We start from the raw sequence: 25,232 nt of genomic DNA on the forward strand, positions 1-25,232 counted from the left end.
TCCCTCCAGGCCCCGTTAGCCACCCAGTTTCAGCTTCGTTGTAACGCCGCCTCGTTAGCGGAGCACGCCGGGGCCCCAGTGCCTGGGCGGGAGAAACAGTCCAACTCTGTGCAGAAGGGCACCCAAACCAGACGTTCCCCATCCCCGAGTGCAGTAGGAAGAGGAGGTGGCGAGAGCCCGAACCACTCGGTGTACGCATTTTGCAGAGAGCTCCAGCATGAAAATGGGAGGGGCTCTTTTTAAAATTTTTTTTATTTTTTAAAGCGCATTCATTGAGGGCCTTCCTATTTTGCATAGAGTAAACTGGGCAACAATTCCGTCTTGCCTGTAGCACAATAAGGGCTCTTTTATTCTAGAAGTGTTAAATCCGGGCTAACCCATCTCGCATCCGTGCCTCGAGGCGGAGAAGGCGCACTCTTCCCCGACCCGGCAGCCGCGTTAGACTGGAAGCGGCTCTCGCGGGCGGTTCGATTCCCAGCGCATCCCGGGAACGTGTGTAATCGGCCTCTCGGCTCTCAAGGCTGCGGGCGGTGTGGCTCCCTCCGCCTCCATCCACCCCGTAGCCCTCGCCCCTCCCCCTCTCCCCGGAACCCGCGCTCCGCGTCGGGCTCCTGGGCTTCCTTCCCCCCGCCTTCTCCCGAGTCTGCCGCTCCCGGAGGGCGGGGCACGCAGTTATCCAGGTTGCGGGGCGGGAGGGCGGGCGGCAGGCTGCGGCCCGGGCCTCGGGATGGCATAGCGGCGGCCCGGCGTCGGCAGGGCGGGCCTGAGCCCGCTATACAGCTCGCTGGGCCGGCTAGCGCGGCCCGGCGCTCGGCATAGCGGCGGCGGCCTGCTGGCGGCCGGGCGGCGCCGGGCGGCCCAGGCAGGTTCCGGGGCCCGCGGCCCCCCCCCCTCCGCCTCCCCGCCCCCCTGTGTTGTCGCCTCTCCCTCTCGCTGCTTCACTTCACGGGGCGAACATGGCGCACAGCTGTCGGTGGCGCTTCCCCGCCCGACCCGGGACCACCGGGGGCGGCGGCGGCGGGGGGCGCCGGGGCCTAGGGGGCGCCCCGCGGCAACGCGTCCCGGCCCTGCTGCTTCCCCCCGGGCCTCCGGTCGGCGGCGGCGGCCCCGGGGCGCCCCCCTCCCCCCCGGCTGTGGCGGCCGCGGCGGCGGCGGCGGGAAGCGGCGGGGCCGGGGTTCCAGGGGGAGCGGCCGCCGCCTCAGCAGCCTCCTCGTCGTCCGCCTCGTCTTCGTCTTCGTCATCGTCCTCAGCCTCCTCCGGGCCGGCCCTGCTCCGGGTGGGCCCGGGCTTCGACGCGGCGCTGCAGGTCTCGGCCGCCATCGGCACCAACCTGCGCCGGTTCCGGGCCGTGTTTGGGGAGAGCGGCGGGGGAGGCGGCAGCGGAGAGGTAAGGGGGCGAGGAACCCCCCAGGTCCGGGGTCTCGACCCTCTGCGGATTCCCCCCTCCCCTCCCCCATCCGGGATTGTGGAGCATCCCAATTCGGGGACCATCCCTGGGTCCCTGACCCGGGGCAGACGGCCCTCCCATCTCGGGTCCCCCATACCGGGGTGCAGACCCCAAGGCCCCCCCACCCCAGGGTTCGGACCCATCTGGCCGAGGGCCTTTGCCCCCGACCCTCCTTGCCCTGACCCTTCCCCAAATCCTTTGGCACAGACCCCCCTCCCGGGTTTCCCATCCCGGGACTGAACCCCTCCTCCCTTTCACAGATTACCTCATCCGAGCAAGATTCCTCCCTCCCTCCCTTCCTAGAGACTTGATCCCGCCACATCCCCGCCTCCCTCTCTGGGCAGATGTTTTACTCCTGGGGCAGTTTTCCTCTCGGGCATCTCTCGGGTGATGGCCTCATCCAAAGCCACGTTCTTCTCCCACCCTTGGGGATCGGTGTCCCTTCCAGCACCTTGCTTCCGAAGACCTGGTGAACCCTCGCCCGGTCCCCGGGCCAGGTCCCTACACCAGCAGCCACTCCCCCTTCCCTCACCTCCACCCGCGCCCCCCCACCCCCACACCCACCCACAGCAGAGAGGTCCTCCCGTCATCCCGCCCCACCCCACCGGGAAAAAGCTACTTTCCTCTCCACCTTTCTGCCTTTGCCTCCTTTCCCTCTGAAGATAACGGTGATCTCTTCGTACAGCAGTCTGTTTCCCCCTATCTTACAGAGCTGCAGTTTCTAGCCTACGGGTAGCAGGGGCTTACACTACCTTCACTCCACCCTTTCCCTCCTTTAGAATGAAGGGTTAGTGGCATCTTTGCGGGGGGAAAAGAGTCCACTGTCCCTCAGGCTCAGAGAAGAGCAGCTCTCCACCATTTCCCCTGGAGAGGAGGCAGGCTTTCCCCTGCAGCTCTGGGGAAGGGGGCCCCCGTGAGGGGAGGTGTTTGTGGGGGACTTGGGCAGCATCCTCCCAGGGGAAGCAGCTGCTGCTCTCCTACCCCACCCACTGTGCCTGAGAGCACGCAGTCTCTAGCCCTAGCTCCCTCCCGCCCTTCTTTTCTCCGTCATTTCATTATTGATCCACCTTTTCCTAGGCCAATCCTGGGGCTTGGAAGGGGTGGGGGAAGCAGGGTTGGGGTGAGGAGAGTAGATAAGGGACAGTTTTACTGGTGGCTGCTTCTGGTGGAGAGAAAGAGGGTTATGAAGAGCTTATGAAGCAAAGTTATCCTTGGAAGGAGTTAGGGCTCTCTCTCTGATTTGTTTTAAGGGGGACCCAGGGAGGATGAAGGGTCTCGAGCTTTGCTCCTACCCCATTAGTATCGGGAGGGGAATGGGGAGGCTTTGATAGGCATTATTCGGCCCCCTTCAGCCAAAAGGAAAGTTGCCGTGGGAAGGGAAGTTGAGTTCAGGTTCAGCCAGTGGCGTTGCGCATTTGTTTTCCATTGGGTGCAGAAGGGGGAATTTGAATTGGAGGGGAAGGGGCAGAATGGCATGGAGGGGAATGCTAGAAGGAGGAAGAGCAGCTGCTTGGGGCTGAAGCGAGTGGGTAGGGGGTTGCTGCTCTGGAGTGCTCTTGATTGAAACAGAAAGGGAAAGATAACGAGCCGTTTCCTGCGTGCTCTGCCGTTGGTGCACACAAAATATCCTGGGCAAACCCCCGGTCCCCTATTGTGTCCTGCACCCCTTTACATCTACGGAAAGATCCTGGGAAGAAGGGGAGGGAGGAGATCCCAGGGACCCTGGCCCCTCCTTTCAAGGAGCTGGCATTTTTTAGTTGTTAGTCTTCCTGCCTCCTTTTTTAAATCGTTTCTAAGGCAGCATGATGAGGAGACTGACAACAACCCGCCTTCTGACAGAGCAAGGAGGACATGATGGGGGCGTGTTCCTTGCTCTGTAGCTAGCTGCAGCGTCCCTCTTCCCTGCCTCTCTCTGCTCTCTCTCCACCTCCTTTTCCCAGCCTTCAGAAGGCAGCTGCAGTCAGCAGGGTTGTTTGAGACTATTTATTGGTTGCTGTAGATTATTATTTTTTTTTGAAAGGCCAATTCTGTATTTTTTAAGCTAACAACACAGATCCCATGTAGTTGGAGAACCAAAGGCCTCATACATGACAAAAAGACTGAACCGTTCAGGTTACTTGCATGGAGTTGGTGCTTAAATGTGAGTTGATTTTGCTTTTTTAAAAGATACAGCAGCAAAAAAAAAAAAAAAAAAAAAATAGACTTACTGACATTTCATTTACCTGCTTATTTTCAAAACTGAGACTTGCCTGGTTATATGTAGAATTTTAGCCCATGTATACTTGAGTATAATAAGAACGTCTCTATTAGGAGAAGTTAGTCTGTTTTTAAGGGGATCCTGAGAAGCATTTTCTTCTTGTTTAGCATGCTTGTATATTTTGTATTGAAGGACCAAGTACTTGTTCACATTCCAAATGTTATCACATATTCAAAAGCAAAGTTTTATGCTGACAGCTTCCAATCATAGCTTTTCAAGAGACTGGTTAGAAAGAGAGCCACCTGGATTCAGGGACCTAATGTCTGGGCACCAGAATATTTTATCTGTTGGTCTTTGACAAGTCACCTTTAAAGTTTTAATCAGGTGCTAACATTTTCTTATCCACTGGCATTATTTTGTATAGCATTAGTATGTAGTGTAAAGCCTTTCAAAGAGCTGCAGTAATTTCAACTAAGAGCATATTAATATCTTTTTTTTCTTTAAGACTTCTGCGTGAACAGTAGTTGCTACTTCAGTATGAGAGAAATGGTTGACTCCTTATATTAAACTTCAGTATTTTTTCTGAATTCGGCTAGAATGAGCTGTTGTTCCATTGGTAAGCCTTTCATGTGGTAGTTTGAGTTAATCTAGGACTGGTTAATGGTGTATGTTCATGAGTACTCACCTCATGGTATGGTTTAGTACTAAACCATAGTGATTACATCCTTGGACCTGGTTGTTTTCAGCGTAGAAACCAAGAGTTTTGTTAGAGAGTCTTACAAATCAATGATAAAAGTTCCAAAAAGGAGGTTTAGGGTTTCCCTGGGCTAACATGGAGTTCTAAGGGTTGTTTCTCAGAAGTTGCTTACAGATCTGTATCAAGCCTTGTCTGGTTCATGAAGGCATAGTTTGTGATCCAGAATAATTCTGGCCTCTTTATATTCTGGTTTGCTTTAAGTGAATAATGACTATAATTTCTCCATAACAAAAGCGTACTTACGGAACTGCTAAGTTAAGTGGTTGAAAGATGACAGAACTCCAGGTCAGTTCCCGCCTGCAGCTCCTTTAGCTGTGGGTTTGTCCCTTACTGCCACACATTCTGAACTTCCCTTGGGACTGAATCTCTCTCTGAGTAATAACTACATGTAAGAGTTCTTCATGACCAAATTCTGTAAGATGGGATTATTTTTTTAAAAATCGACATAAGTGTTGCTGGTCTCCTGTTGGGGCTTTCTTTGTGACAATTGTGAAGTAGAATTAATTTGAGTTTTATTTGATTGTGTACTGTAAGAAATCGCAGCGGTCTGCTTTTTTGCTTCCCTCTGCCCTGCATGATGGTGTCAGGGTCCTACTTTTTGAGGATTGTCTCAGGTGGTATATATGTGAGTCTACTTTGCCATCTAAATATGCATAGTTGAGCATTCTCTCTGTTGATTAGAATTGGGACTGTTTTAATATGAATCCCTGAATGGTCTACTTATCAGCATGTAGTCTTTGTTTATTACCTTCATACTCCAGTTACTGTTCATACCACCTCACAAAAGGTTAAAAGCAGTATTTCCATTCTGATTGAACATGGCAGACTTTGATTAGCTATAAATGGAAACTGAATCACAACATTGTTATGTATTTGTCTTTATTCTTGAAATGGCAGTTTAGTTCAGGTAGCCCCAGGTGGGCTCTTGAGTGGGGATTAGAAAAGATGTAGTTGTGGAGTGGGAGAGCATCTGTGATTTTTTTTTTTTTAATGGTCTCTGGGTATATGTGCCAAGAGTGGAAGTTGCTCTTTCATTGCCCTCACAGCTAATCCTGAGCTGGGCAGAAGGAAAGGGAAGCAGAAAACAGGTGGGCTAGAAGAAACCCCTCCGAGTGGAAGTCAGTAGACGTGACATGAGTCCTCGTACTCATCTCTTTCACTCACCAGTCTGGACAATTTCACTTTTAACCTGAAACTTCTGACCTGTAAAATGAGAAGGTTGGGCCACATGTCAGTTCAGGAATCTTTTTTGCTCCAGTATTCTCATTCCTTTCTGTTATATTAATTATTTGCTCAGGTCAGAACTTATTCTTAATTTTTTTTAAGAGTCAGAGTCAGTGAACCTGTTTGGTAATTTTTAATATCAGAGTGTACATTAGGCTATTTAACTGCCATTTAACTGCCATTATTATTGGGAAGAGAAATTTGAACTCGGTAGGAAAGTTTTCTTTGTATGGACAAGATATAAGAACTCTATGGGGAAAGTTTTTAGCTGAAGTTGACCAATTTCATTTATGAGAAAAATGAAGATACAATTTTGAGTATAACTCATTATCTGATATTTAGACGCCCTCTTGTTTGGCTAGATTTGTTTCTATGTTTTCAATATTGTTGATTCTTGACTGTCCGAAAAGAAGTTATTTTCAGTCTAGGTCGTATATTCCTTTAGGTGTATGAGCTTTTAAATGGAAAAAAAAAAATTCAAGACACTAATGTATTTATAAGTCCGAAGTGATGGTGCCCACATTGCAGGGAGTAGTTGTTAATAGGCTCAGAAATATACTCTGGTTTTTACTGAGCATCCCAAATGCAACCTTTAGAACTTTTCTTCACCTCTCACTGAAAGGCATATCACTTGTCTCCACCTTTGCTTTCCATCTAATTATCTTAAGGCACTTGCTCTTGTAGGAAATTGTTGGGTCACAAAACAGTGATTGATCTTGACTGGAAGTTGAGAAAACACTCATCTTGACTCCCCTCCCATGTCTGCTCACCTGGTATCCGGCCTTCTACAGAGCAGCCATACAGACTTACTACCTACTGCCTTCCTTGCCCTGTGGCTAAAGGGGGTGGGTAGCCCTGCTATGCTTGCTCTGAGGCATAACAGACGGCACTGCCTCTCTCTCCTTTGGAGACTCACTGTTTTAATTGTAGGTCTCCTAATTAAGATCTCTTTGTGCCTGCCCACATTCCACTAGTGTTGGCACAGAACTTCAGCTTCCTTCTAGCACTTAACTGAAGGCCTTCAGTCAGGCCTTTTGTGAACATCTTGTCTCTTTCCATTCTTCCTCTGCCAAGGTGGAGAGCCCAGCAGCGGAGACCTATGAGACTGGGGGAAGCTTTGTGACTGTCACTACTTTGGGAGGAATTTATTCTTGGACTGCTGGGATGGGACCTTCTTTTGTTTGCATATGTTATTTTCAGGAATTAAGAAAGGTTAAATTACTAATGAGTCTGACATGCGATACCTACATATAAGTCAGATTTTTAACCCTGTAGGCACTAGTGGGAAGGAGGAAGCTAAAGAGTTTACTATTAAAAGTATTTGTTTGGGTCTTATCTACACTGGTTTAAAGCTTGGTGAACAAAATCTTATGGAGTAAATCACGGACTTGGGCTTTCTGTGGTTTCGAAGATGATCAATCAAATGAAATGATCAATTAAATTGTATCAGATTTAAAAAAAAAATACTTATTTTTATTTATTTATTTGGCTGGTCCAGGGCTTAGTTGCAGCACATGGGATTTTTAGCTGCTGCGTGTGGGATCTAGTTCCCTGACCAGGGATTGAAGCCAGACCCCCTGGATTGGGAGCTCTGAGTCTTAACCACTAGACTACCAGGGAAGCCCACTGTATCAGATTTTAAAACATGGAGTTAACTTTGATATTTGAATTAACTTTTTTGATTAGAAAAGATTGCCGAAGGGTCTCGAAATTGTTGAGTTAATTAAGAATACTCTTGTGAGTCTCCAGTATTTCTTGAGAAGATCAGGAATTGGTTAGGCTTCTAGAGTAGTTTCAGAATAAGGGAAAGTAATTTTTCTGGAAAATGTAGTTTTACTCTAGTTCCTACTGTGTAAGTGCTCACAATACAGTCCTTTATATGTGGCATGTTAGAGGAACTGCAGTCTTTATTAAGAAAAAGGAATCTTGACTCCTTCACCTGGATCCAGATGGTTTCATTGATCACATCGGTATAAGACGGACAAAGGGCTACTTTTTTGTTGTTATTGTCATTTCCTTGGTTGTGAAGAAGGCCTGAAAGAAGGAAGTCCGGGATCTTTATGGCATGCATGAGATAAAGCTGGAGGCCTGTGCTCTTATACCTGAGTGGGTGGTTTTATGGCCTAATTCTCTAATTGCTGGCATTTATGACAGTGTGGATGCAACTGGCCCTGTGGCTGAGGTGGATTATGTTGGGAATAGGGAGAGAAAAGGGGTCCTTTTGTTAGCCTTTTCATTTTCCCCCTCAATAAGTTCTCTGAGAAAGCCCTGAGGAAATACAGAGACACTTGGACTGAGGGAATGACATCCCATAAAATGGTTCTTTACGTTTTTAAAAAAGATGAGCTGCTTTTCTTGACCTATCCAAAGAAATCCATACCACCACTGTTAAATATTTCAATGAGCTTTGTACCTTGTCAGGTTACACTCCAGGGGAAGCCAACGAGGAGAAGGTTGGAGGCACTGCCAGGCATTTGCTTCTAAAAAGCAAGATATTTGAAAGAAGAATTCTGTTGTGTGAATTTTATTGTAGTTGTTTTGGATGATGTAAATCCTCTTGTAAGCTTAGTATGAAACTTCTTAGAGGCCAAACTTGGTTTAACTTTTTAGATGTTGAATATAACTATTCTGATGTGTTTTAGTTTTAAGGAAACAGTTAAAGATATAAATGTAAGAGTTAGTTGGCAGTTTTCTGTGCTGTGTATGAAAATTCCCCTTTTCTTTGAAATGAGTAGTTGTTTTTCTATTTGACAAATAAACTGAAGGGATTTCCCCAGCTATTTTACCTTTAATTATCACTACAGCAGTGCCTTGTGTGGCACCAGTGGGTAGGATCTATTCAACTGGCATTTAGTTCTGGAGTTGGAGTTTTTTCCCCATATATTTTATCTGTTTTCTTGCATTTCTTTTTTTGTGTTTGGTTGGAATATTTGAGTGTAGATGTTTTGATGCCTTTCATCAGTAAGAGCTATGAACCTTTCTAACATTTGGACTGTTTCAGAGAGATCCAACCCTTACGATCCACACTTTGCTGAAGCATCATTGTTTCATTCTCATTTTACAGCATCAAAGTAATTGTGGCTTTCTGTCTTGAATTAGGGGAATAATATTACTTGTAAGGAGTGTTTTTAGAGAACCTTTTTAAAATGAAGCTCTCCTTTGTACTCTCTCAGTTCTAAAAACTGGGGAGTAGTTAATCACACATATCTGTAATAAATATCTACACCTCGAGGAATAAATATTTACACATGCTTGTATTCAACCTCTGTCCATCCATGATTATTGACTGATTTTTTAGATCAAACATAAACATACAACATTGTCCCTAGATTATTGCCTTTAATTATAAGCAGTAAAACCATGTGGATAGCATCTCTTTAAGCTTAGTTAATGAGGAAATCCTTTTGTAATCTCTCCAGCAAGGATTTTTTATTCATGCATGTATAAATACCTTTACAAAGGAAAGGTAGAATCTTATTATCTAATCTGTAATAGTGTGAGATAGTATAGCACAGTAATTAGGAGCTATTAAGACCATGAGCTCTGGATTTAGACTGGCTGGGTTCAAATCTTCGCTCAGCCATTTAGTAGCTGAATGACTGGAAAACTTTCTTAACCTCTCCATGCTTCAGTTTTTTTCATTTGTAAATTAGTGGTAATTGTGCTTCATAAGATTATTGTGAGGCTTAATTGAAATTATTATGCATGCAAAGTATTTAGCACTTTGCCTGGTACACAGCAATCTTTAATTATTATTAGGACTCAGATTTAAAGGACAGGAGTGCTTCTTTTCCCACAGAGATAACAGGTTCTTATTACTTTGAGGTATACATATATATGTGTGTACATATATATCTATTCGAGTGCTATAATCTTGATTTAAGAATGTTCTTGCTTTTGATATAGGTGTCAAGTTCATCACTAAGTTAGGTGGAACCAAACTGAAGCCAGCCACACATCTTGCTAACAGTGGGTACCATTGGTATCTAACTAGAATATAATTAGAGATAAGGCAAAAAGCGAGGAAAAAAAACAAGACAGTAAATAGGCAGGTAGGTAACCAAGGAAGGCAGTGCCTTCATGAGTTGCATAATTATCAGGCCAAGGCAGCTCTATTGGGGTTGCTACTCTTGGTCTGTATAACTGGTGTTCCTTATCTTTTCGAGTATGAGTATATGGTGATTTCCTGAAACAACTCTGAGGCTCTTCAGGGTGCTTGGCCCCCAGGTTCAGATTCATTAGTCTATACTTGGTAACTGTTTGACATTTGTTCTCAAGTTTCAGCTTAAGGAGAGTAAGTTTAGGCCTATGGAGATCAATGCAACTACAATTTATTTACAGAAAAAATGCTAAATTATAGGCTGGAACTTAAACTTGAGACATAAAAATAACCACAAGTAGAATAGTCAAAAAATAAATTAAGCTTTAAGAGTAGTTCGTAGAGGATAGTATGCTTAAGGAGGAAAAATATAGTTTTATCTCACTTAAAAAATAGGTTTGCTAAAATACCTGATATACTATTTTTTTTTACAGATGAAAAAAACCAAGGTACAGACGTGTTAAATAGATTTCCTTAAGTTTTGCGGCTAGTAAGTGACAGATAGTGAAAATCGTTCAGTTATGTCTGACTCTTTGCCATCCCATGGACTATAGAGTCCGTGGAATTCTCCAGGCCAGAATACTGGAGTGGGTAGTCTTTCCCTTCTCCAGGGGATCTTCCCAATCCAGGGATTGAACGCAGGTCTCCCACATTGCAGGTGGATTCTTTACCAGCCGAGCCACCAGGGAAGCCTGTTAAGTGATGGAGCTAGAATTCAAATCCAGACCTGTAACTGTGTGAGGGCTCATTCATGGTCTTTGTGCTGTGCTATCTTCTGTCCCTTTCTCTTCCCACCCCATCCAGTCACTTTCTGGGGCTTGTCTGTGATACTGTTGGAGTGTTTCTTTAATCTGTCACTGTTTTTCTGTTTTTATCATCCTGCTTTAAATTTCCATTACCTTGGCATGGATTATAATCATAATCTCCTAACTGGTCTCTCTGCTTTCCTTTTCACTGTATATACAGTGTTGCCAGTGGTTTTCTTAAGTACAGATCTGATTCTGTCACTTTATTCCTAAAACTCTTTGACTTCTCACTGAATGTAAAATAAGATTTAAAATTCCCAGCCCTTCATAATCTAGCTGGCCTACATTCCTACATTTTGAACAGTATCTCCTGAACACACATTTTCACTTAATGTGCTTCAGCCATATTGAGCTACCAGTCTGTTAGATGTTCTCCACAGTGTGTTTGTACCTGCCTTTATACATTGGCTAATGCCTCTCCTTTGCCTTAAAGCATTTTCCCATTTTGACCTGCCTTTGACTTATTCATCTCTCATGGCTCAGTTCAGATCCCACTCTTCGTGAAGCTTTCAAGATACCACTACTATCTGAAATTCAGCTTTTCCTTTTCTGTTTTCTTAGTGTTGTTTATCCTCCCCTTAAACAATTCACTCCAGGATACTTTCTGTTGTACATACGTTTGATTGTGTCTGTCTTTCCCCCATTAGATTATGATTTCCGTAAGACATGGACCATTTCTAGTCATCATTTGTGTTTTATGTTGTTTACAATGGTGACTTTTCATTTAGAAGGTGATCAGTGAATGTTGAATTGAAAATTTGTTATACGTACAACTTCTAGAAATACTTTGTAAGGATATATTGCCTAAGGTATTATGTTGTTCAAGACTATTAGGATAGTTCTGAAGCTAACTTAAGTACAGCAGAAGAAAGTCTAAGAGCCATCAGAGGACACGTTTGTAAAAGTAGTGGTCGGGGCTTTAGAAGTGATGTCGAGGAATCCGGATGGGGTGGTATCATCTTTTATATAGATAATGCTGGCACTGGTCACCCCCTTACTGGAGTGTTGTTTCCATTTCTAGGTTCCTCAACTTAAAAGGGATGAGGAGACCTTGGAGACCGTTCCGAGGAGACTCAAAAGATGATTTTATGATTGGAAGTCAGTCCTGTGAGGAAAGGTTGAGAGAATGAAAGGTTAAGAGGCAACTTAATAACTCTTCAAAAAACATGAATGGATCCATTATTAGGAATGGTAACCAGCTGTTTTCCAGCTCCACTGATGCTCAAATAAGAGTAAAATAGGTTTAAATTGAAGCAAAGGATAGTTGTGTAAAGAACTTGATGCTAATAATAATTTTCATGATAATGATGGTGAAAAGATTACTGAAATAATTTTATGATCTTCTCTGGAGGTGAATTTTGAAGTACAGTCTTACATATGTGTAAAATGACTTCTCAAGCTACCTTCTCACTCTCTGAATCAATAATTTTTTTTATTCAGATCCTGGAGGGTGTGGATCATGTTCTATACTTTTTAATATTCCCCAAGGGGTCCTAGGGTCTCACTGGCTCCCTGAGAAGTATTTTATTTGAATTGTCAGTTTATGGCAATAATTAACTTTCAGTAGCAAGCTCTAGAGAAAGGTCTTTATGAAATGATTTTATAGTGGTTTTATAGGAGAATAAAAACTTGGTAAATGGAGCTAAGAGGGAAATCTTAAAGTCAAGAGAAACTAGGGGAGATAGTAGTTCTGGTCTCAATATAGGAAGCAAATATTTATAGCTTTTATATCCATTTTCAGTTGTAGTCTAAAGAGATGTTTTGCAGAATATTCCTTGTTAAGGGTATCACTGCTTATGGATGCATTATAACAAGTGCTTTGTATATCGTTTCCAGTCTAATAAGGTTGGCTTCATGTGAATGAGGATTACAGAGGCCTCTGACCCTTGGCTTTTGAGGCCGGGAGGAGGGCTTACATTACTCAGAATGAAACCTTTTTAGATATGTTGGGTTGCAAAAAGCATTTCCGGCACAGTCAGAATGAAAACTGTGAATTGGGATTATTCATATAGATTACCAAGAGTCTGGGCAGAACTGATATTAACACCAGCTCTTTTTCCTGCTAGCTTTTAGTCCCACAACCTTGAGTGGGTTACTGAAGGTTTAGGACTTTGGAATTTAGTACTGGAATTGTGTATAAACTCCTTCTTGTAGGTAAATTGATACTAGGTTTATTTAAGGTTATCTGGCCTTAAGTGATATAAATGTAATGAGTAGTTTCTAAGTTTCATGTAGAATGCTGTCCACTGTTAACCAGACCATCTCAAAATGACTGGAGTTCAGAGGTGAAGCTGGATTGTTCCAGGGATTCTGCAAGTGGTGGCAAAGTGAATGGTGGCTTGATTACCAAATTGTAAAATTGGTGCCATCTGAGAAACTGGGAATTGGAAATATAAGAGAGTCCTACTTTTCCTGTGGGGTTTCCCTGGTGGCTCAGCGGTAAGAATCTGCCTGCCAATGCAGGAGACTTGGGTTCAGTCCCTGGGTCAGAAGATCTCCTGGAGAAGGAAATGGCAACCTGTTCCAGTATTCTTGCCTGGGAAATCCATGGACAGAAGAGCGTGGCGGACTGTAGTCCACGGGTTTGCAGAAGAGTCAGAGATGACGTAGTGACTAAACAACAGTTTTCTCTGTAACTTTTAGTTGCTTATCATACAGGTATAAATTAAAAAAGCAAGAGATTACAAAAGCAAAGAATACTTCTTATGATTGTCTATTCATTCTCCTTGAGAGATTCCAGTGTTAGAGTAATAAAATACCTGGGTTTTTTTTGTTTTAGTGAGTTAATGCCACATAAACTTTAGTGAGCTTCTCAGAATGTGACGATAAACTTCCAAATATGATGTAGAAGTCAGTCAGTTGGTTTTTTAAGATAATAAGAACACAAAATTTCCAAATTCATACACTGAACATTAATCTTCAAAAATGTTAGGTCATATTCTGTTGACTGATTTGGTAGCTTTGTTGTTTTGCCAAAGATAATGTTTACTTTTGTGTCCGAATTCACTTTGTTCCTTTAGAAAACTGACTCTTTGTAGAGATAACTCTATTTACCTTTAGAGGAAAGAAAGTTGTGAACTCCTTAGTGTTATTTTAGTTGCTGTTGGTCATTCGACAGCCCAGAAGGAAAGATGCAATCTGACTTTTGCACCAAGATCAGAACAACAAGCTGGAAGAAAAAAAAATGAAATATTCTAGTAGAAATTTATAATTGAATGAACATACACCTCAAAATGAAGTTAACTATTGGAAGTTGGCCTATGGAGGACCAAAACTTCTTGTAATAAAAAGAACCATCTCTGAAAACAGTGTTGGTGTTTGTTTGTTTAATTTTTCCAGGCTGTTCAAGTGGATCTAGTCATTTTGTGGTACTTCCCTGTTAAACAAAGAAGAAACCCTGTCATTGTGTTGATTAATTTAATGTCTACAGTATATCAGTTAAGTGGGCTTTATTTCTTCTACTTCAGCAAGTAGACAAACCAGTTCAGACTTGGAACCTAGAAGTCTGAAAGTCTTTAATTTTTGTTTGTTCTGTTTTGGGGTTTTTTGTTTTGTTTTGTTTTTAAAGATCCTGCAAAGTAATTTGGAGCATTGCCAAGAATCTGTATAGCTTACTCTCTGATGTAGTGGGTTTATTTTTTCTTTTTCTTTTTCTTTTTTTTTTTTCAAAGATGCTGAGCTGCTTTATGTTTGCCTCTTTTTCCAGAGCAGGATGGGTGGAGCTCACCTGTCTCTTGTGCTGTTTTGAGCATCTCTGCTTCTTGCTCCTGTTGATAAGGAGTGAGGATAAGGAGACAATTCTTTCTCTAATTACAAAGTGGGTAGCATTTGTGTTTTGTAGGTAACATTGCTAGGTAGAATTGAATTAAATATTTGAAAACGGTTTCATTCCTGTGTAGGTGAAAACTTAACCAACTGTTGTTACTGAGGGACAGTGTATTACTGTCTTTGCACTCTTTAATCCTAGGTGACTTTTGGGGGTTCAGTATCAGATAGAGAACATATTTAAAACAGTTGAAATCTCTTTCTTTGTGTTATGCATTCAAACAGCCATAGTTCTCTTTGATGCACCAAGAGCCAGAGAGAATCTGGCCTTGGCCCTGCCACTGCCGATTTGTTGACAAGAGATGATGATGTCAGTTCAATAACTGTATACATCTCTCAACTGGTTGGATTTCAGAAACCATCTTGGCTTAAGAAGTTTATCTCCTGATATCTGTGTATTTGACTATGCTTGAATATTTTATACTTTTTTTCTTATAAATTCAGTCAAATTATTGTTAAACTCACATTTGGAAATGATTTACAAGTGTCACTATATAGTTTTCTTTTATAAATGATGAACAGCTTGTAAAGAGGCTTATCTTCCCCCCAGTGGCATTCATAAACGTAGCACTCTACAAAGTAAGAGATAGCAACTTAGCTATCTTAGCTATTTTTCTAAGAATGTCTTATGTACCGGGCAGATGACCAAGTGTTGGGGCATTAGCCCTGAATAAGTCTCTTCCTTCATGAAACTTACTTTTAATTCCTCTTTACCAAGCTTGGCTTAAAATATAGCATGAATATAAGTACTAAAATTATAATACCTTGCAAGATACTTTGGATATTGGTCATTTGAAGGTTGAAGCTCTCGAAGCTAATATTAACAGAATTGTTCTTGGGAGCAATTCAAGTAGTAGTCTTTGTTCACTGATTCTTGAGTGTCAGTTATACCCAGTGTGTTTAATAGCTTCCTTTCCCCTTCCTGATAAAAGGGAACTGAAGCACATGGGCTTCCCAGGTGGTGCAGTGGTAAAGAATCTGCCTGCCAGTTCAGGAGACTCGAGGGATGTGGGTTCAGTCCCTGGGCTGGGAAGATCCCTTGAAGTAGGAAATGCAACCCACTCCAATACTCTTGCCTGGAAAATTTTATGGACAGAGGACCCTGGTCGGCTACAGTCCATGGGGTTGCAAAGAGTCAGACACGACTGAGTGAGCGTGCACACACACAGTCACTAGCACATCTTTCATTGCCTTCTACAGCTGAAGAAATGTCACTCTCCACTTGTACCCTGGATTTCATCCCCTCTCATCTACTCAGAATAGGGTCATTCCTGCAGTTATCCCCTCCTCTCTCTCCTCCATCGGCAGTTTCTGCCTCATCAACATATAAAACTGTTTAACTGACTTAAATAGTGCTTTTAAAAAACCGTGGACCCCACATCCTTTCCCAGCCACTACCCACTTTTCCGTTCCCTTTCACAATAAAATTCCTTGAAAGTGCGATGTGTATTTGCAGGTGCCACTTTCTCACCTCTCAGCCACTCCTCATCCCGTGCTGTTTGGCTTTTATTTATCCTCATGACTCTGAAATTGCTCCTATTAAAATCCTCAAGGGCGTCTCTCTTGCCAGATTGAATAGCTAATTTCTCAGTCCTCCTCCTATTCAACTTTGGGCACCTTTTGAACCAGCTGACCACTCCTGTCTTGAAACACTCCTTTCTTGGGTTCTGTCACACCACACTCATCAGATTTTTTTTCATCAGTTACTAATTTTCAGTATTCTCTATGGCTTCCTTCCATTGCTTAACTCACCTGAATGTTGGAGTCACCTAGGAGTCTGCCTTTGGCCACCTTCTTCATCTGTGCACTTTCCTAGATGACCTCATCCAGGCCTTATCTGTATGCAGAGGACTCCTAAATCTTTGTCTCTAACCGTTGACTACTTCTTGGAGTCCCAGACCTATATTTCCAGCTGCCTGTTTGACACTCCATCTGCATAATAAGAATAAGCGTGATTAGCATTTACTAAGTGTTTGTGGTAGGCCGGGCAGTATTCTGAGTTCTTCACAGGTATTATCTCACTTAATCATGCCCACTCGCTGCGGTAGCCACTACTATTCCCTGACAAGGAAATGGGTATCCACTGAAGTGCTTGGATATCTAGTAGGTATCTTACACTTCCCATGTCCAGAAAGTCTTGATTTTCTCCTTTCTCCTTGTTTCAGAATGACTCTGCTGTTTACCCAATTGCTCGGGTCTAACATATAGGAGTTATCCTTGATTTCTCCCTATATTCATATTCCAAATAACCCGTCAGGAAAATCCGTATTACCTTCAGAATACTTTAAATGCAGCTTCCTCTCATTCATTCTTCCAGCACAAGAAGTCTTAGCCATTACAGTCTTCTGGCTGGACTATTCCTTTATCTCCTTGCTTGTGTTTTTTTGTTGTTTTTTTTTAATTTTATTTTATTCCTTGCTTGTGTTTTTACCTAAGTTTGTTCTTCACACGGTAACTGTGGATTCCAAATGTAAATCCATCAATTCTTACTATTCCCTCCTTTACACCTATGGGTGTCTCTTCCCCATCTTCCCTCCCCCAACTGCTTGAGTAAATCCAGGTTCCTTCTTCTGTCCTGCAAAGCTGTGCGTGGTCTGGCCTCTGGTCGGGTCTGCTTCTCCAGCACCACCTCTTCTCATCTCTCTCCCTCTGCTCCACTGCCACACTGGCCTTGTGGTCTGTCATCCATGTCATGCTCGTTGTTGTCTGTGGGCCTTTGCACTTACTATCTAGCAAGAAAACTGTGTCATCTAGATCTTTATATGGCTGTCTTTTTCTCATCATTTAGGTCTAAACCAGGGTTCAGCCATTTTTTTCTGCAAAGGGCTGAATGGTCTCTGTTGCCAGACTCCGCTTTGCTGTTGTAGTCCAAAGAACAGCCATAGACGATACAGAAACTGTGACACAAGGGGCTGTGTGCCAATAAACTTTTATTTGTGCACCATGAAATTTGGATTTCATATAATTTTCATGTGCATGATTCTTCGGATTTTTTAACCATATCAGTCAGTTCAGTTAAGTTGCTCAGTCGTGTCCAGCTCTTTGCGACCCATGGACTACATGCAGCATGCCAGGCCTCCCTGTTCATTACCAACTCCCGGAGTTTACTCAAATTCATATCCATTGAGTTGGTGATGCCATCCAGCCATCTCATCCTCTGTCGTCCCCTTCTCCTCCTGCCTTCAATCTTTCCCAGCATCACGGTATTTTAAATGAGTCACTTCTTTGCATCAGGTGGCCAAAGTATTAGTTTCAGCTTCAGCATCAGTCTTTCCAATGAATATTCAGGACTGATTTCCTTAGGGTGGACTGGTTGGATCTCCTTGCAGTCCAAGGGACTCTCAAGAGTCTTCTCAAACAGCACAGTTCAAAAGTATCAATTCTTCAGCGCTCAGCTAACTTTATAGTCCAACTCTCACATCCATACATGACTACTGGAAAAACCATAGCTTTGACTAGATGGGCCTTTGTTGGCAAAGTAATGTCTCTGCTTTTTAATAAGCTGTCTATGTTGGTCATAACTTTCCTTCCAAGGAGCAGGCGTCTTTTAATTTCATGGCTGCAGTCACTATTGCAGTGATTCTGGAGCCCAAGAAAATAAAAGTCTGACACTGCTTCTGCTGTTTCCCATCTATTTGCCATGAAGTGATGGGACCAGATGCCATGATCTTAGTTTTCTTAATGTCGAGTTTTAAGCCAACTTTTTCACTCTCCTCTTTTGCTTTCATCAAGAGGCTCTTTAGTTCATCGCTTTCTGCCATAAGGGTGGTGTCATCTGCATATCTGAGGTTATTGATGTTTCTCCCAGCAATCTTGATTCCAGCTTGTGCTTCTTCCAGCCCAGCGTTTCTCATGATGTACTCTGCATATAAGTTAAATAAGCAGGGTGACAATATACAGCCTTGATGTACTCCTTTCCTGATTTGGAGTCAGTCTGTTGTTCCATGTCCAGTTCTAGCTGTTGCTTCTTGACCCGCGTATAGATTGCTCAGAAGGCAGGTCAAGTGGTCTGGTATTCCCATCTCTTGAAGAATTTCCCACAGTTTGTTGTGATGCACACAGTCAAAGGCTTTGGCATAATTAATAAAGCAGAAGTAGATGTTTTTCTGGGACTCTCTTGCTTTTTCGATGATCCAGTGGATGCTGGCAATTTGATCTCTGGTTCCTGTCTTTTCTCAATCCAGCTTGAACATCTGGAGGTTCACAGTTCACATTACTGTTGAAGCCTTGCTTGGAGAATTTTGAGTGTTACTTTGCTAGCATGTGAGATGAGTGCAATTGTGCGGTAGTTTGAGCATTCTTTGGCATTGGAATGAAAACTGAACTTTCAGTCCAGTCCTATGGCCACTGCTGAGTTTTCCAAATTTGCTGGCATATAGAGTGCAGCACTTTGACGGCATCATCTTTTAGGACTTGAAATGGCTCAACTGGAATTCCATCACTTCTACTAGCTTTGTTCATAGTGATACTTCCTAAGGCCCACTTGACTTCCCATTCCAGGATGTCTGGCTCTAGGTGAGTGATAACACCATCGTGATTATCTGGGTCGTGAAGATCTTTTTTGTATAGTTCTTCTGTGTGTTTTTGCCACCTCTTCTTAATATCTTCTGCTAGGTCCATACCATTTCTGTCCTTTTCTGTGCCCATCTTTGCATAAAATGTTCCCTTGGTATCTCTAATTTTCTTGAATAGATCTTTAGTCTTTCCCATTCTATCGTTTTCCTCTATTCTTTGCATTGATCACTGAGGAAGGCTTTCTTTCTTTCTTTTTTTTTTTTTTTTGGCTTTCTTTTTTTTAAACTATATAAAAAATGTTTAAAAAGCATTCTTAGTTCATGGACTGAACAAACCAGGGGGCAGGCTAGATTTGGACTGTGGCCAACAGTTTGCCAGTTTTTGGAAAACTATCACTTTAGAAAAACATTTCCTGACCGTCCGAGTGAAAATAACTTCCACAGGTAACCCCTCATCAATCTTTAGTGCCCTCGTTTTCTTGTTATATATTTATTTTCTCATGGGTCAGAAATTTTGTCAGTTCTTCACCTGTGTATCTTTAGCGTCTAAAACAGTGTTTATTGACAATATAATACTTGCTGGAATGACTGAATACCAATCACATTTGAATTTTAACTGTAGACTGCCAGCTATCTGGTTTCCCTTTATTCAGTCTCTTTCCTACTCTAATTTCATATGTATATATTTAAATAGCCTATCAAGAAGAAACAAATTTCAGAGTTACACTTTTTCTACATTTGAAACTCAAAAGTAGCTCCTGCTCTTTAGTGGCTGAATTTTGACCATACCATTCTAGAATTAACAAGGTTCTGATAGTTCATTTGTCTTTGATCTTGGCCCTGCTGTGGCTACCCCTTTCTAACCAAATCAGTTTTTATCAGTCTTTGCATCTTATTTCCTATTTCTCTCCACTACCCCATCCCATTTATTCTCAGTCAGCCTTGTTCCATGATTTATTTCCTTCAGAGCAGCGTGCTAAAAACTTTTGTGGATTGAGAGCCTCTTTGAGAATCTGAAGAAATTTGTGTCTCTCCATCTGCCAGATGCCCATGTAAACAAGTTTTGCCTGTGATTTCAGAGAAATCTCTAAGCTTTCTCTTGCTTGTCAACTTGTCCACTGCTTATTGCATGCTTAGCCTCTTTCCTGATGTGAGAGAACTCCCCTCCACTGCACTTTGTCTTCATTTCCTCTCAGAGTCCACCCCGCCTTCGCATCCATTTTCCATCTATTGCTGATTTGCTGTTGAGAAATTTCAGCCTCTCTCTGACTGCTGTGTCCTCCTTCAGCAAATGAACACAACCAGCTCAAAAAGTCATCCTCGCAGGCGCGTCCCTGCGTTGTGTCCATTCTCTCCTTTCCCGTGTAATTGAGTTTTTTTCAAAAGAGTGGTCTATACTCACTTCTGCTATAGTCACTTTCCAGTCACACCTCCACCCACTGCACTTGGGCTCCTCCTGCCTCTAACACTGCCCTGGACCTCAGAAAGGTCATAGGTGACCTCCCAATTTTGATAACCTCTGTACACGTTTCAGTCCTTCCCCAGCTTTGCCGTCCTTGATGTGTGTTCTTCTCTTGACTGTTACTTACTTAGATACAAGATTGTTCTCCTTGGCTGTTCCATCTCTTTCTCTTCCCTAAGATTCCCTTTCCCCTGTAGATGAAGAGTGGGTATTCCCTGGGAACTCGCCATGGGTCCCCCTTTTCTCTCTGTATTCTCTCCCTAGGTGACTGCATTTATATGTACAGTTTCAACATTCATAAATTCGCTGAATCAGATGCATTTCCTCCAGATGGTTCTATCTAACAACTTGGACAGACATTTCACATTCAGTTGTCTAAAGTGATTTCCCTTCCTCCTCATAGAAACTTCTTTCTTTAGTCCCAGTCTTACAAATATCACCATAAACTTGGACGTCTTTGCAGATAACCCTTCGTATTAAAGCCACGTTCGTTTTGCCTCCTGGCCGTCTATGTAACCTGCGCTTCTCCTCAATGCCCAGTGCCACTGCAGCCATTTCATAACTGTTCCTGCTGCCTCTGGCTTTAAAGGTGGTCTCTGCTTCCCCACTGCTGTCATAGTGATCTTTTGAAAATATAAATCTAATCATGCTTCTCTCCTGCCCGAAAATGTTACTGATGAGCTGGAGCTGTCAGGATGAGGCCTGTACTTCCTTGAAGAGAGACTTCAAACTCATGAAGGCATTTAAGACCTTTCATGATTTGCCTTGGCCTTTTTGCCCTTCAACATCTTATGCCTCTTTCCCACATCGGCCAGGGCCTCAAGCTCTGCTGAACTGTGTGTAATTTCACTCCATGCCATGCTCTTTTGTACCTCTGTCCTTTGTATGTGTTACTCTCTCTGCCTGCAGTATCTCCCTTCAACCCTAATTTATTATCCTTCAGAAGTTGGAGTAAGCTTTTCATCCTTTCTGCAGTGGTTTTCCTGGCTCTTCTCCTTGACTGAAGTGAGTCACCTTTCTGCTGTGCTTTCATATTCATTCCTCTGGCATGTGTATTCCTCTGGCATGGCAGGAAACACATTGCATTCCATTAAGTTTTAAAAATCTTTCATTTATTTTTAACATTTAAAAAATTAGAGTATAGTTGCTGTATAGGACTAAGTTACAGGTGTACAATATAATGATTCATAATTTTTAAGGGTTATATTACTCCATTCCGAGTTATTATACAATATTGGCTACTTATTCCATTGGTTGAAAGATCTGTTTGTCACAGACTAGCAGATCCTTGAAGGCAGAAACTGTCTTTTATCAATTTAGCAACTAAACTACCACCACCAGCCTGAGGTCAATCTCCCTGTGTATTTTTTTTTCCCCCCAAGGTTTACTTGTTTCTGTATTTTATTTTTGGCTGCACTGGGTCTTGTTGCCACGAACAGGTTTTCTCCAGTTGTGGCGAGCTGGGGCTCCTCTTCCTTGGTGCGCACAGGCTTCTCATTTCTGTGGTTTCTCTTGTTGCAGAGCATGGGCTCTGTGGCTCAGGGACGCAATAGTTGTGGTATGCAGGGTTAGTTGCCCCTCAGATGTGGGATCTTCCTGGACCAGGGGTTGAACCTCGGCCCTCGGCAGTGAAAGTGCCAAGTCCTAACCACTGGACCACCAGGGAATTGTAGCCGGTGGCACACAGAGAAATGTGGCAGCAGAAGTGATAACTAACGGGGATAAATTCCCAAAGGAGAAGTGTTACTCTTTAACTAGAGCTACTGAGATGCACTGCATGCCTCCTTGATGTATCTTCATCTTCTTTAGTTCTTAGTAATTTTCTTAGTTCTGTGGCCTCCTCATATGATGGAACCACATATGATGATATCAAAAATGATAAGCCTTCAAAACAAGGAATTTCAAACAGTTAGGTATCAGGGTGCTTTTGATACAGTCTGTGGTTATGGATGTTATTTGTGAGTTGATCCATCAGTAAAACCTTTGTAGTTGAAGAAATTTGGTATTTTTAAACCCAAAATAGTAAACATTTTAGAGACAGAAGCGTGCTAAGTTACCTGCCACCTAGTTCAGTGCTCTGGAGTGCTGACGAATCTCACAAGAAAAGAAAGGAGCTATGAACAGGCACCCAAAACCTTATTAACTGAAGGCCAGATGTGCCCAAGCTTGTTTATTAGAGTAGTTTTCAAAATAACTTTGGAATCTCCACATAAAATTGGGAGATGGGAAAACTCCAGGTGAGTGATTTCTGCTCTAAGGTAAATCAGGAGGAATTTAGGGAAGGAGATAAAATCTAGGCATTTTAGTTGGGAGTAGGGAGGAAAACACATCGGCCTCTATCAGTTGCAAGTTAGATCAGATATCACTGGTATTCCTAGGAACTGTGTCACATCTAATCACCGCAGATGATTTAGGTCTCGATTACTTAAACTCTCTCCAATTTCTAATGCTGGAGTGGTGCCTAGAACAACACTGAGGCATGGAGATAGACATTGCCATCCTTTGGAAGAATTTTGAAATGTGTTGAATGTTTCTCCATGAACCTAATACTAATACAAGAAGAAGAATGAACTATTCTAAGATTTAAGCCAGTTTTTAAATTCCAGAATATGAATCACTAGTAATTTATCCTTCACCAACATTTGAAAGGATTTTGAAAGGAAGACTGAGATTGGGCACCTGCCTGTCTCCCTTAGATGCTTCCTGGGAGCAGAGTCGTCATGTCTTACTCCTCTTTGCCTCAGGAATAGATAGTGTATAAATGGTTTTGAATGAATGGACAAGTAAAAGAAATAGTGCTTTGTTTGCAAAATTGTCCTAGTAGTACATAATTCCTTGAAATATAGAACTTCATGTATTTTTCTAAAATGTCTTCATCATTACATTTTATATGTAAACATTATTGTCTGTAATACTTATTTTGGGTTTACTTAGGTTCTCCTGTGGAAAATATTCTTTATCGCTTCATCACAAATATAAGAGCCATTAAAGGATTAAAATCCTGCCATTAACATAAAATAAAAATCCTCAAATGTTAGGATATTTATGGGTAATGTAGAATTTGCTGTTAAAGATATGTTTGGAAGTTCTCAAATAACCCCTAGAGATAAGGGTGGGGGTAATAAATTCTACACGCTTATTATTTTAGAATTAACTTTCACTTAGGAAATGACATTAGCTTCACTGCATTCCTAATCTCTGGAAGCTAAATATGATTTAAGGGCTTAGCTTGGCAAGGGTATTTTTCTATCTTTGGTGGTAAGGAAAGGATAACAATTTTGATGATCTGTTCTCCAAGGACATCATTATCCAGAAGGAATAGGTTTGTTGCCTCTTGCCTATACTTTGTCTTGGAATGCTGTGTTCATCAGAGAAAGCCAGAGTGAAAAATGTAGCTGGCTGTTTGGGCCCAGTTTCCAGAAATACTTGGTCCCGTGTAGCCTGGTGTCTCCCATTTCCTCTTTTCAGGGCTGTCCAGGCTTATCATGCTGTAGTGCCAAGTGAAAGAAAGTGAAAGTGTTAGTCACTCATTGTGTACAATTCTTTGCGACCCCCCATGGACTGTCACCCTACAGGCTTCTCTGACCGTGGACTTCTCCAGGCAAAAATACTGAAGTCAGTTGCCTTTCCCTTCTCTAGGAGATCTTCCTGACCCAGGGATTGAACCCTGGTCTCTCCTGCATTGCAGGCAGATTCTTTATCATCTGAGCCACCATGGATTTGATTGCAGCCCCTCTTTGTTGTCTTTTTGTAGACATTTGGACTTAGTCTTTCGATTTCTAGGCAAGTCTGAGTCCCTGGAAAGCCAGCGCTGTTACCTTGTTTACTGCATCTTCCAGGAACTGATGGGTTTAAAGTGGGTTATGGGAGAGACTGGAGAGGCAGAAAGAACTTCACTTGTAGCACCTTTTTGCAGGATTTTTTCTCCTAGTGCTTTCTCAGCTTGGGGGGGCTTTTATATGGAATTGGAAGTTCACAGTTAGTGGACCAGAGCTCTTTAACATAACAATGATGGCTTTTGTTTTTGACTAAACTGTCTGGATTGTTTAAACAATGGGTGCTTATTTTTTTAAGTGTGCTTCAAGAAGTCAACCTGTCAATATATTTCAAGTGAAAAGAAAGTTCTTGGATGGAAGTAAAGTCAGTCTTTTCTTATTCCAACTACAAGGCCACAGAGAAAGAGTTAATGCTTTCTGTCATTTTGGGAAGTACTTGGAAACTTTAAACATTGGCAGTTAGTTTAATGACTGCTTGACAGCTCTGAAGTACTCTGTTTTGGAGTAGATTGAATTAGGGTTGTACAGTTACATATTGTGAAAGTTTAAAATACAGAACATAGCAATGTGAATCTCATGTTTCTTTTAAAGATTAATCTTTCGTTATTTCTGCTTTGGTTACTTTACCTGTTGGTTAGTGTGTGTATAGTTGGTAGAACTCTCTTGTTGCAACACTCTCAGAGCATAGAATTTATGCATTAGCAGTGTAGTCCCCAGGTAAGTGTTAGGAAGTCCCCAGATGTCTTTGTGAAATGCATAGACTACCAGGTTGTTCCATAAGGATAATGCCGGAAAAGAATGAATTAAATCAGAAACTTTAAGGATTTGAAAATGGGCTTCATGTTACTTTAATAGCTGAAAAAATTTATCGAATTTTGTAGTATAGATAATTTATTGGATTCCTCTAAATATTTCTAGTTTTAGATTGTAGCCATTATGGTACAAAGTTCTTTGTAACTAACTGTATGGTCTTGGGTAAGTCATCTGGCCTTCTGGAGCTTCAGTTTCTAAAATCACATCAATAATAATAAGTACAATGTGGATGCCACATTATAGTTTTCTGAGTGATTTTACATAAATTACATAATTTCTGTAAATTATTTTATTTATTCCTTGTAACACTG

The 25,232-nt window shown here is 42.3% G+C and overlaps 1 protein-coding gene and 1 long non-coding RNA gene across 9 annotated transcripts in view; both read left to right on the forward strand.

The window, feature by feature from the left end:
* The first annotated feature begins 937 nt into the window (after nt 1-937).
* KMT2A (lysine methyltransferase 2A) overlaps nt 938-25,232 on the forward strand; it is a 77,880-nt gene continuing 53,585 nt past the window's right edge. For 6 of the 8 annotated variants that reach the window (XM_055548261.1, XM_055548268.1, XM_055548263.1 and 3 more), the window contains exons 1-2: nt 938-1,388; nt 3,490-3,588. In XM_055548261.1, coding sequence (XP_055404236.1) covers nt 957-1,388; nt 3,490-3,588 — 531 coding nt within the window. In that variant the 5' untranslated portion in view covers nt 938-956. The remainder of the gene's footprint in view (nt 1,389-3,489; nt 3,589-25,232) is intronic. The other 2 variants (XM_055548266.1, XM_055548267.1) reach the window with 1 other exon arrangement.
* Nucleotides 3,596-11,972, forward strand: LOC129628777 (uncharacterized). The gene is made up of 2 exons (XR_008702900.1): nt 3,596-9,678; nt 11,553-11,972. It is a non-coding gene; the product is annotated as an uncharacterized LOC129628777 (long non-coding RNA).

Source organism: Bubalus kerabau, chromosome 15 (assembly GCF_029407905.1).
Source record: "Bubalus kerabau isolate K-KA32 ecotype Philippines breed swamp buffalo chromosome 15, PCC_UOA_SB_1v2, whole genome shotgun sequence".
Classification (NCBI taxonomy): domain Eukaryota; kingdom Metazoa; phylum Chordata; class Mammalia; order Artiodactyla; family Bovidae; genus Bubalus; species Bubalus kerabau.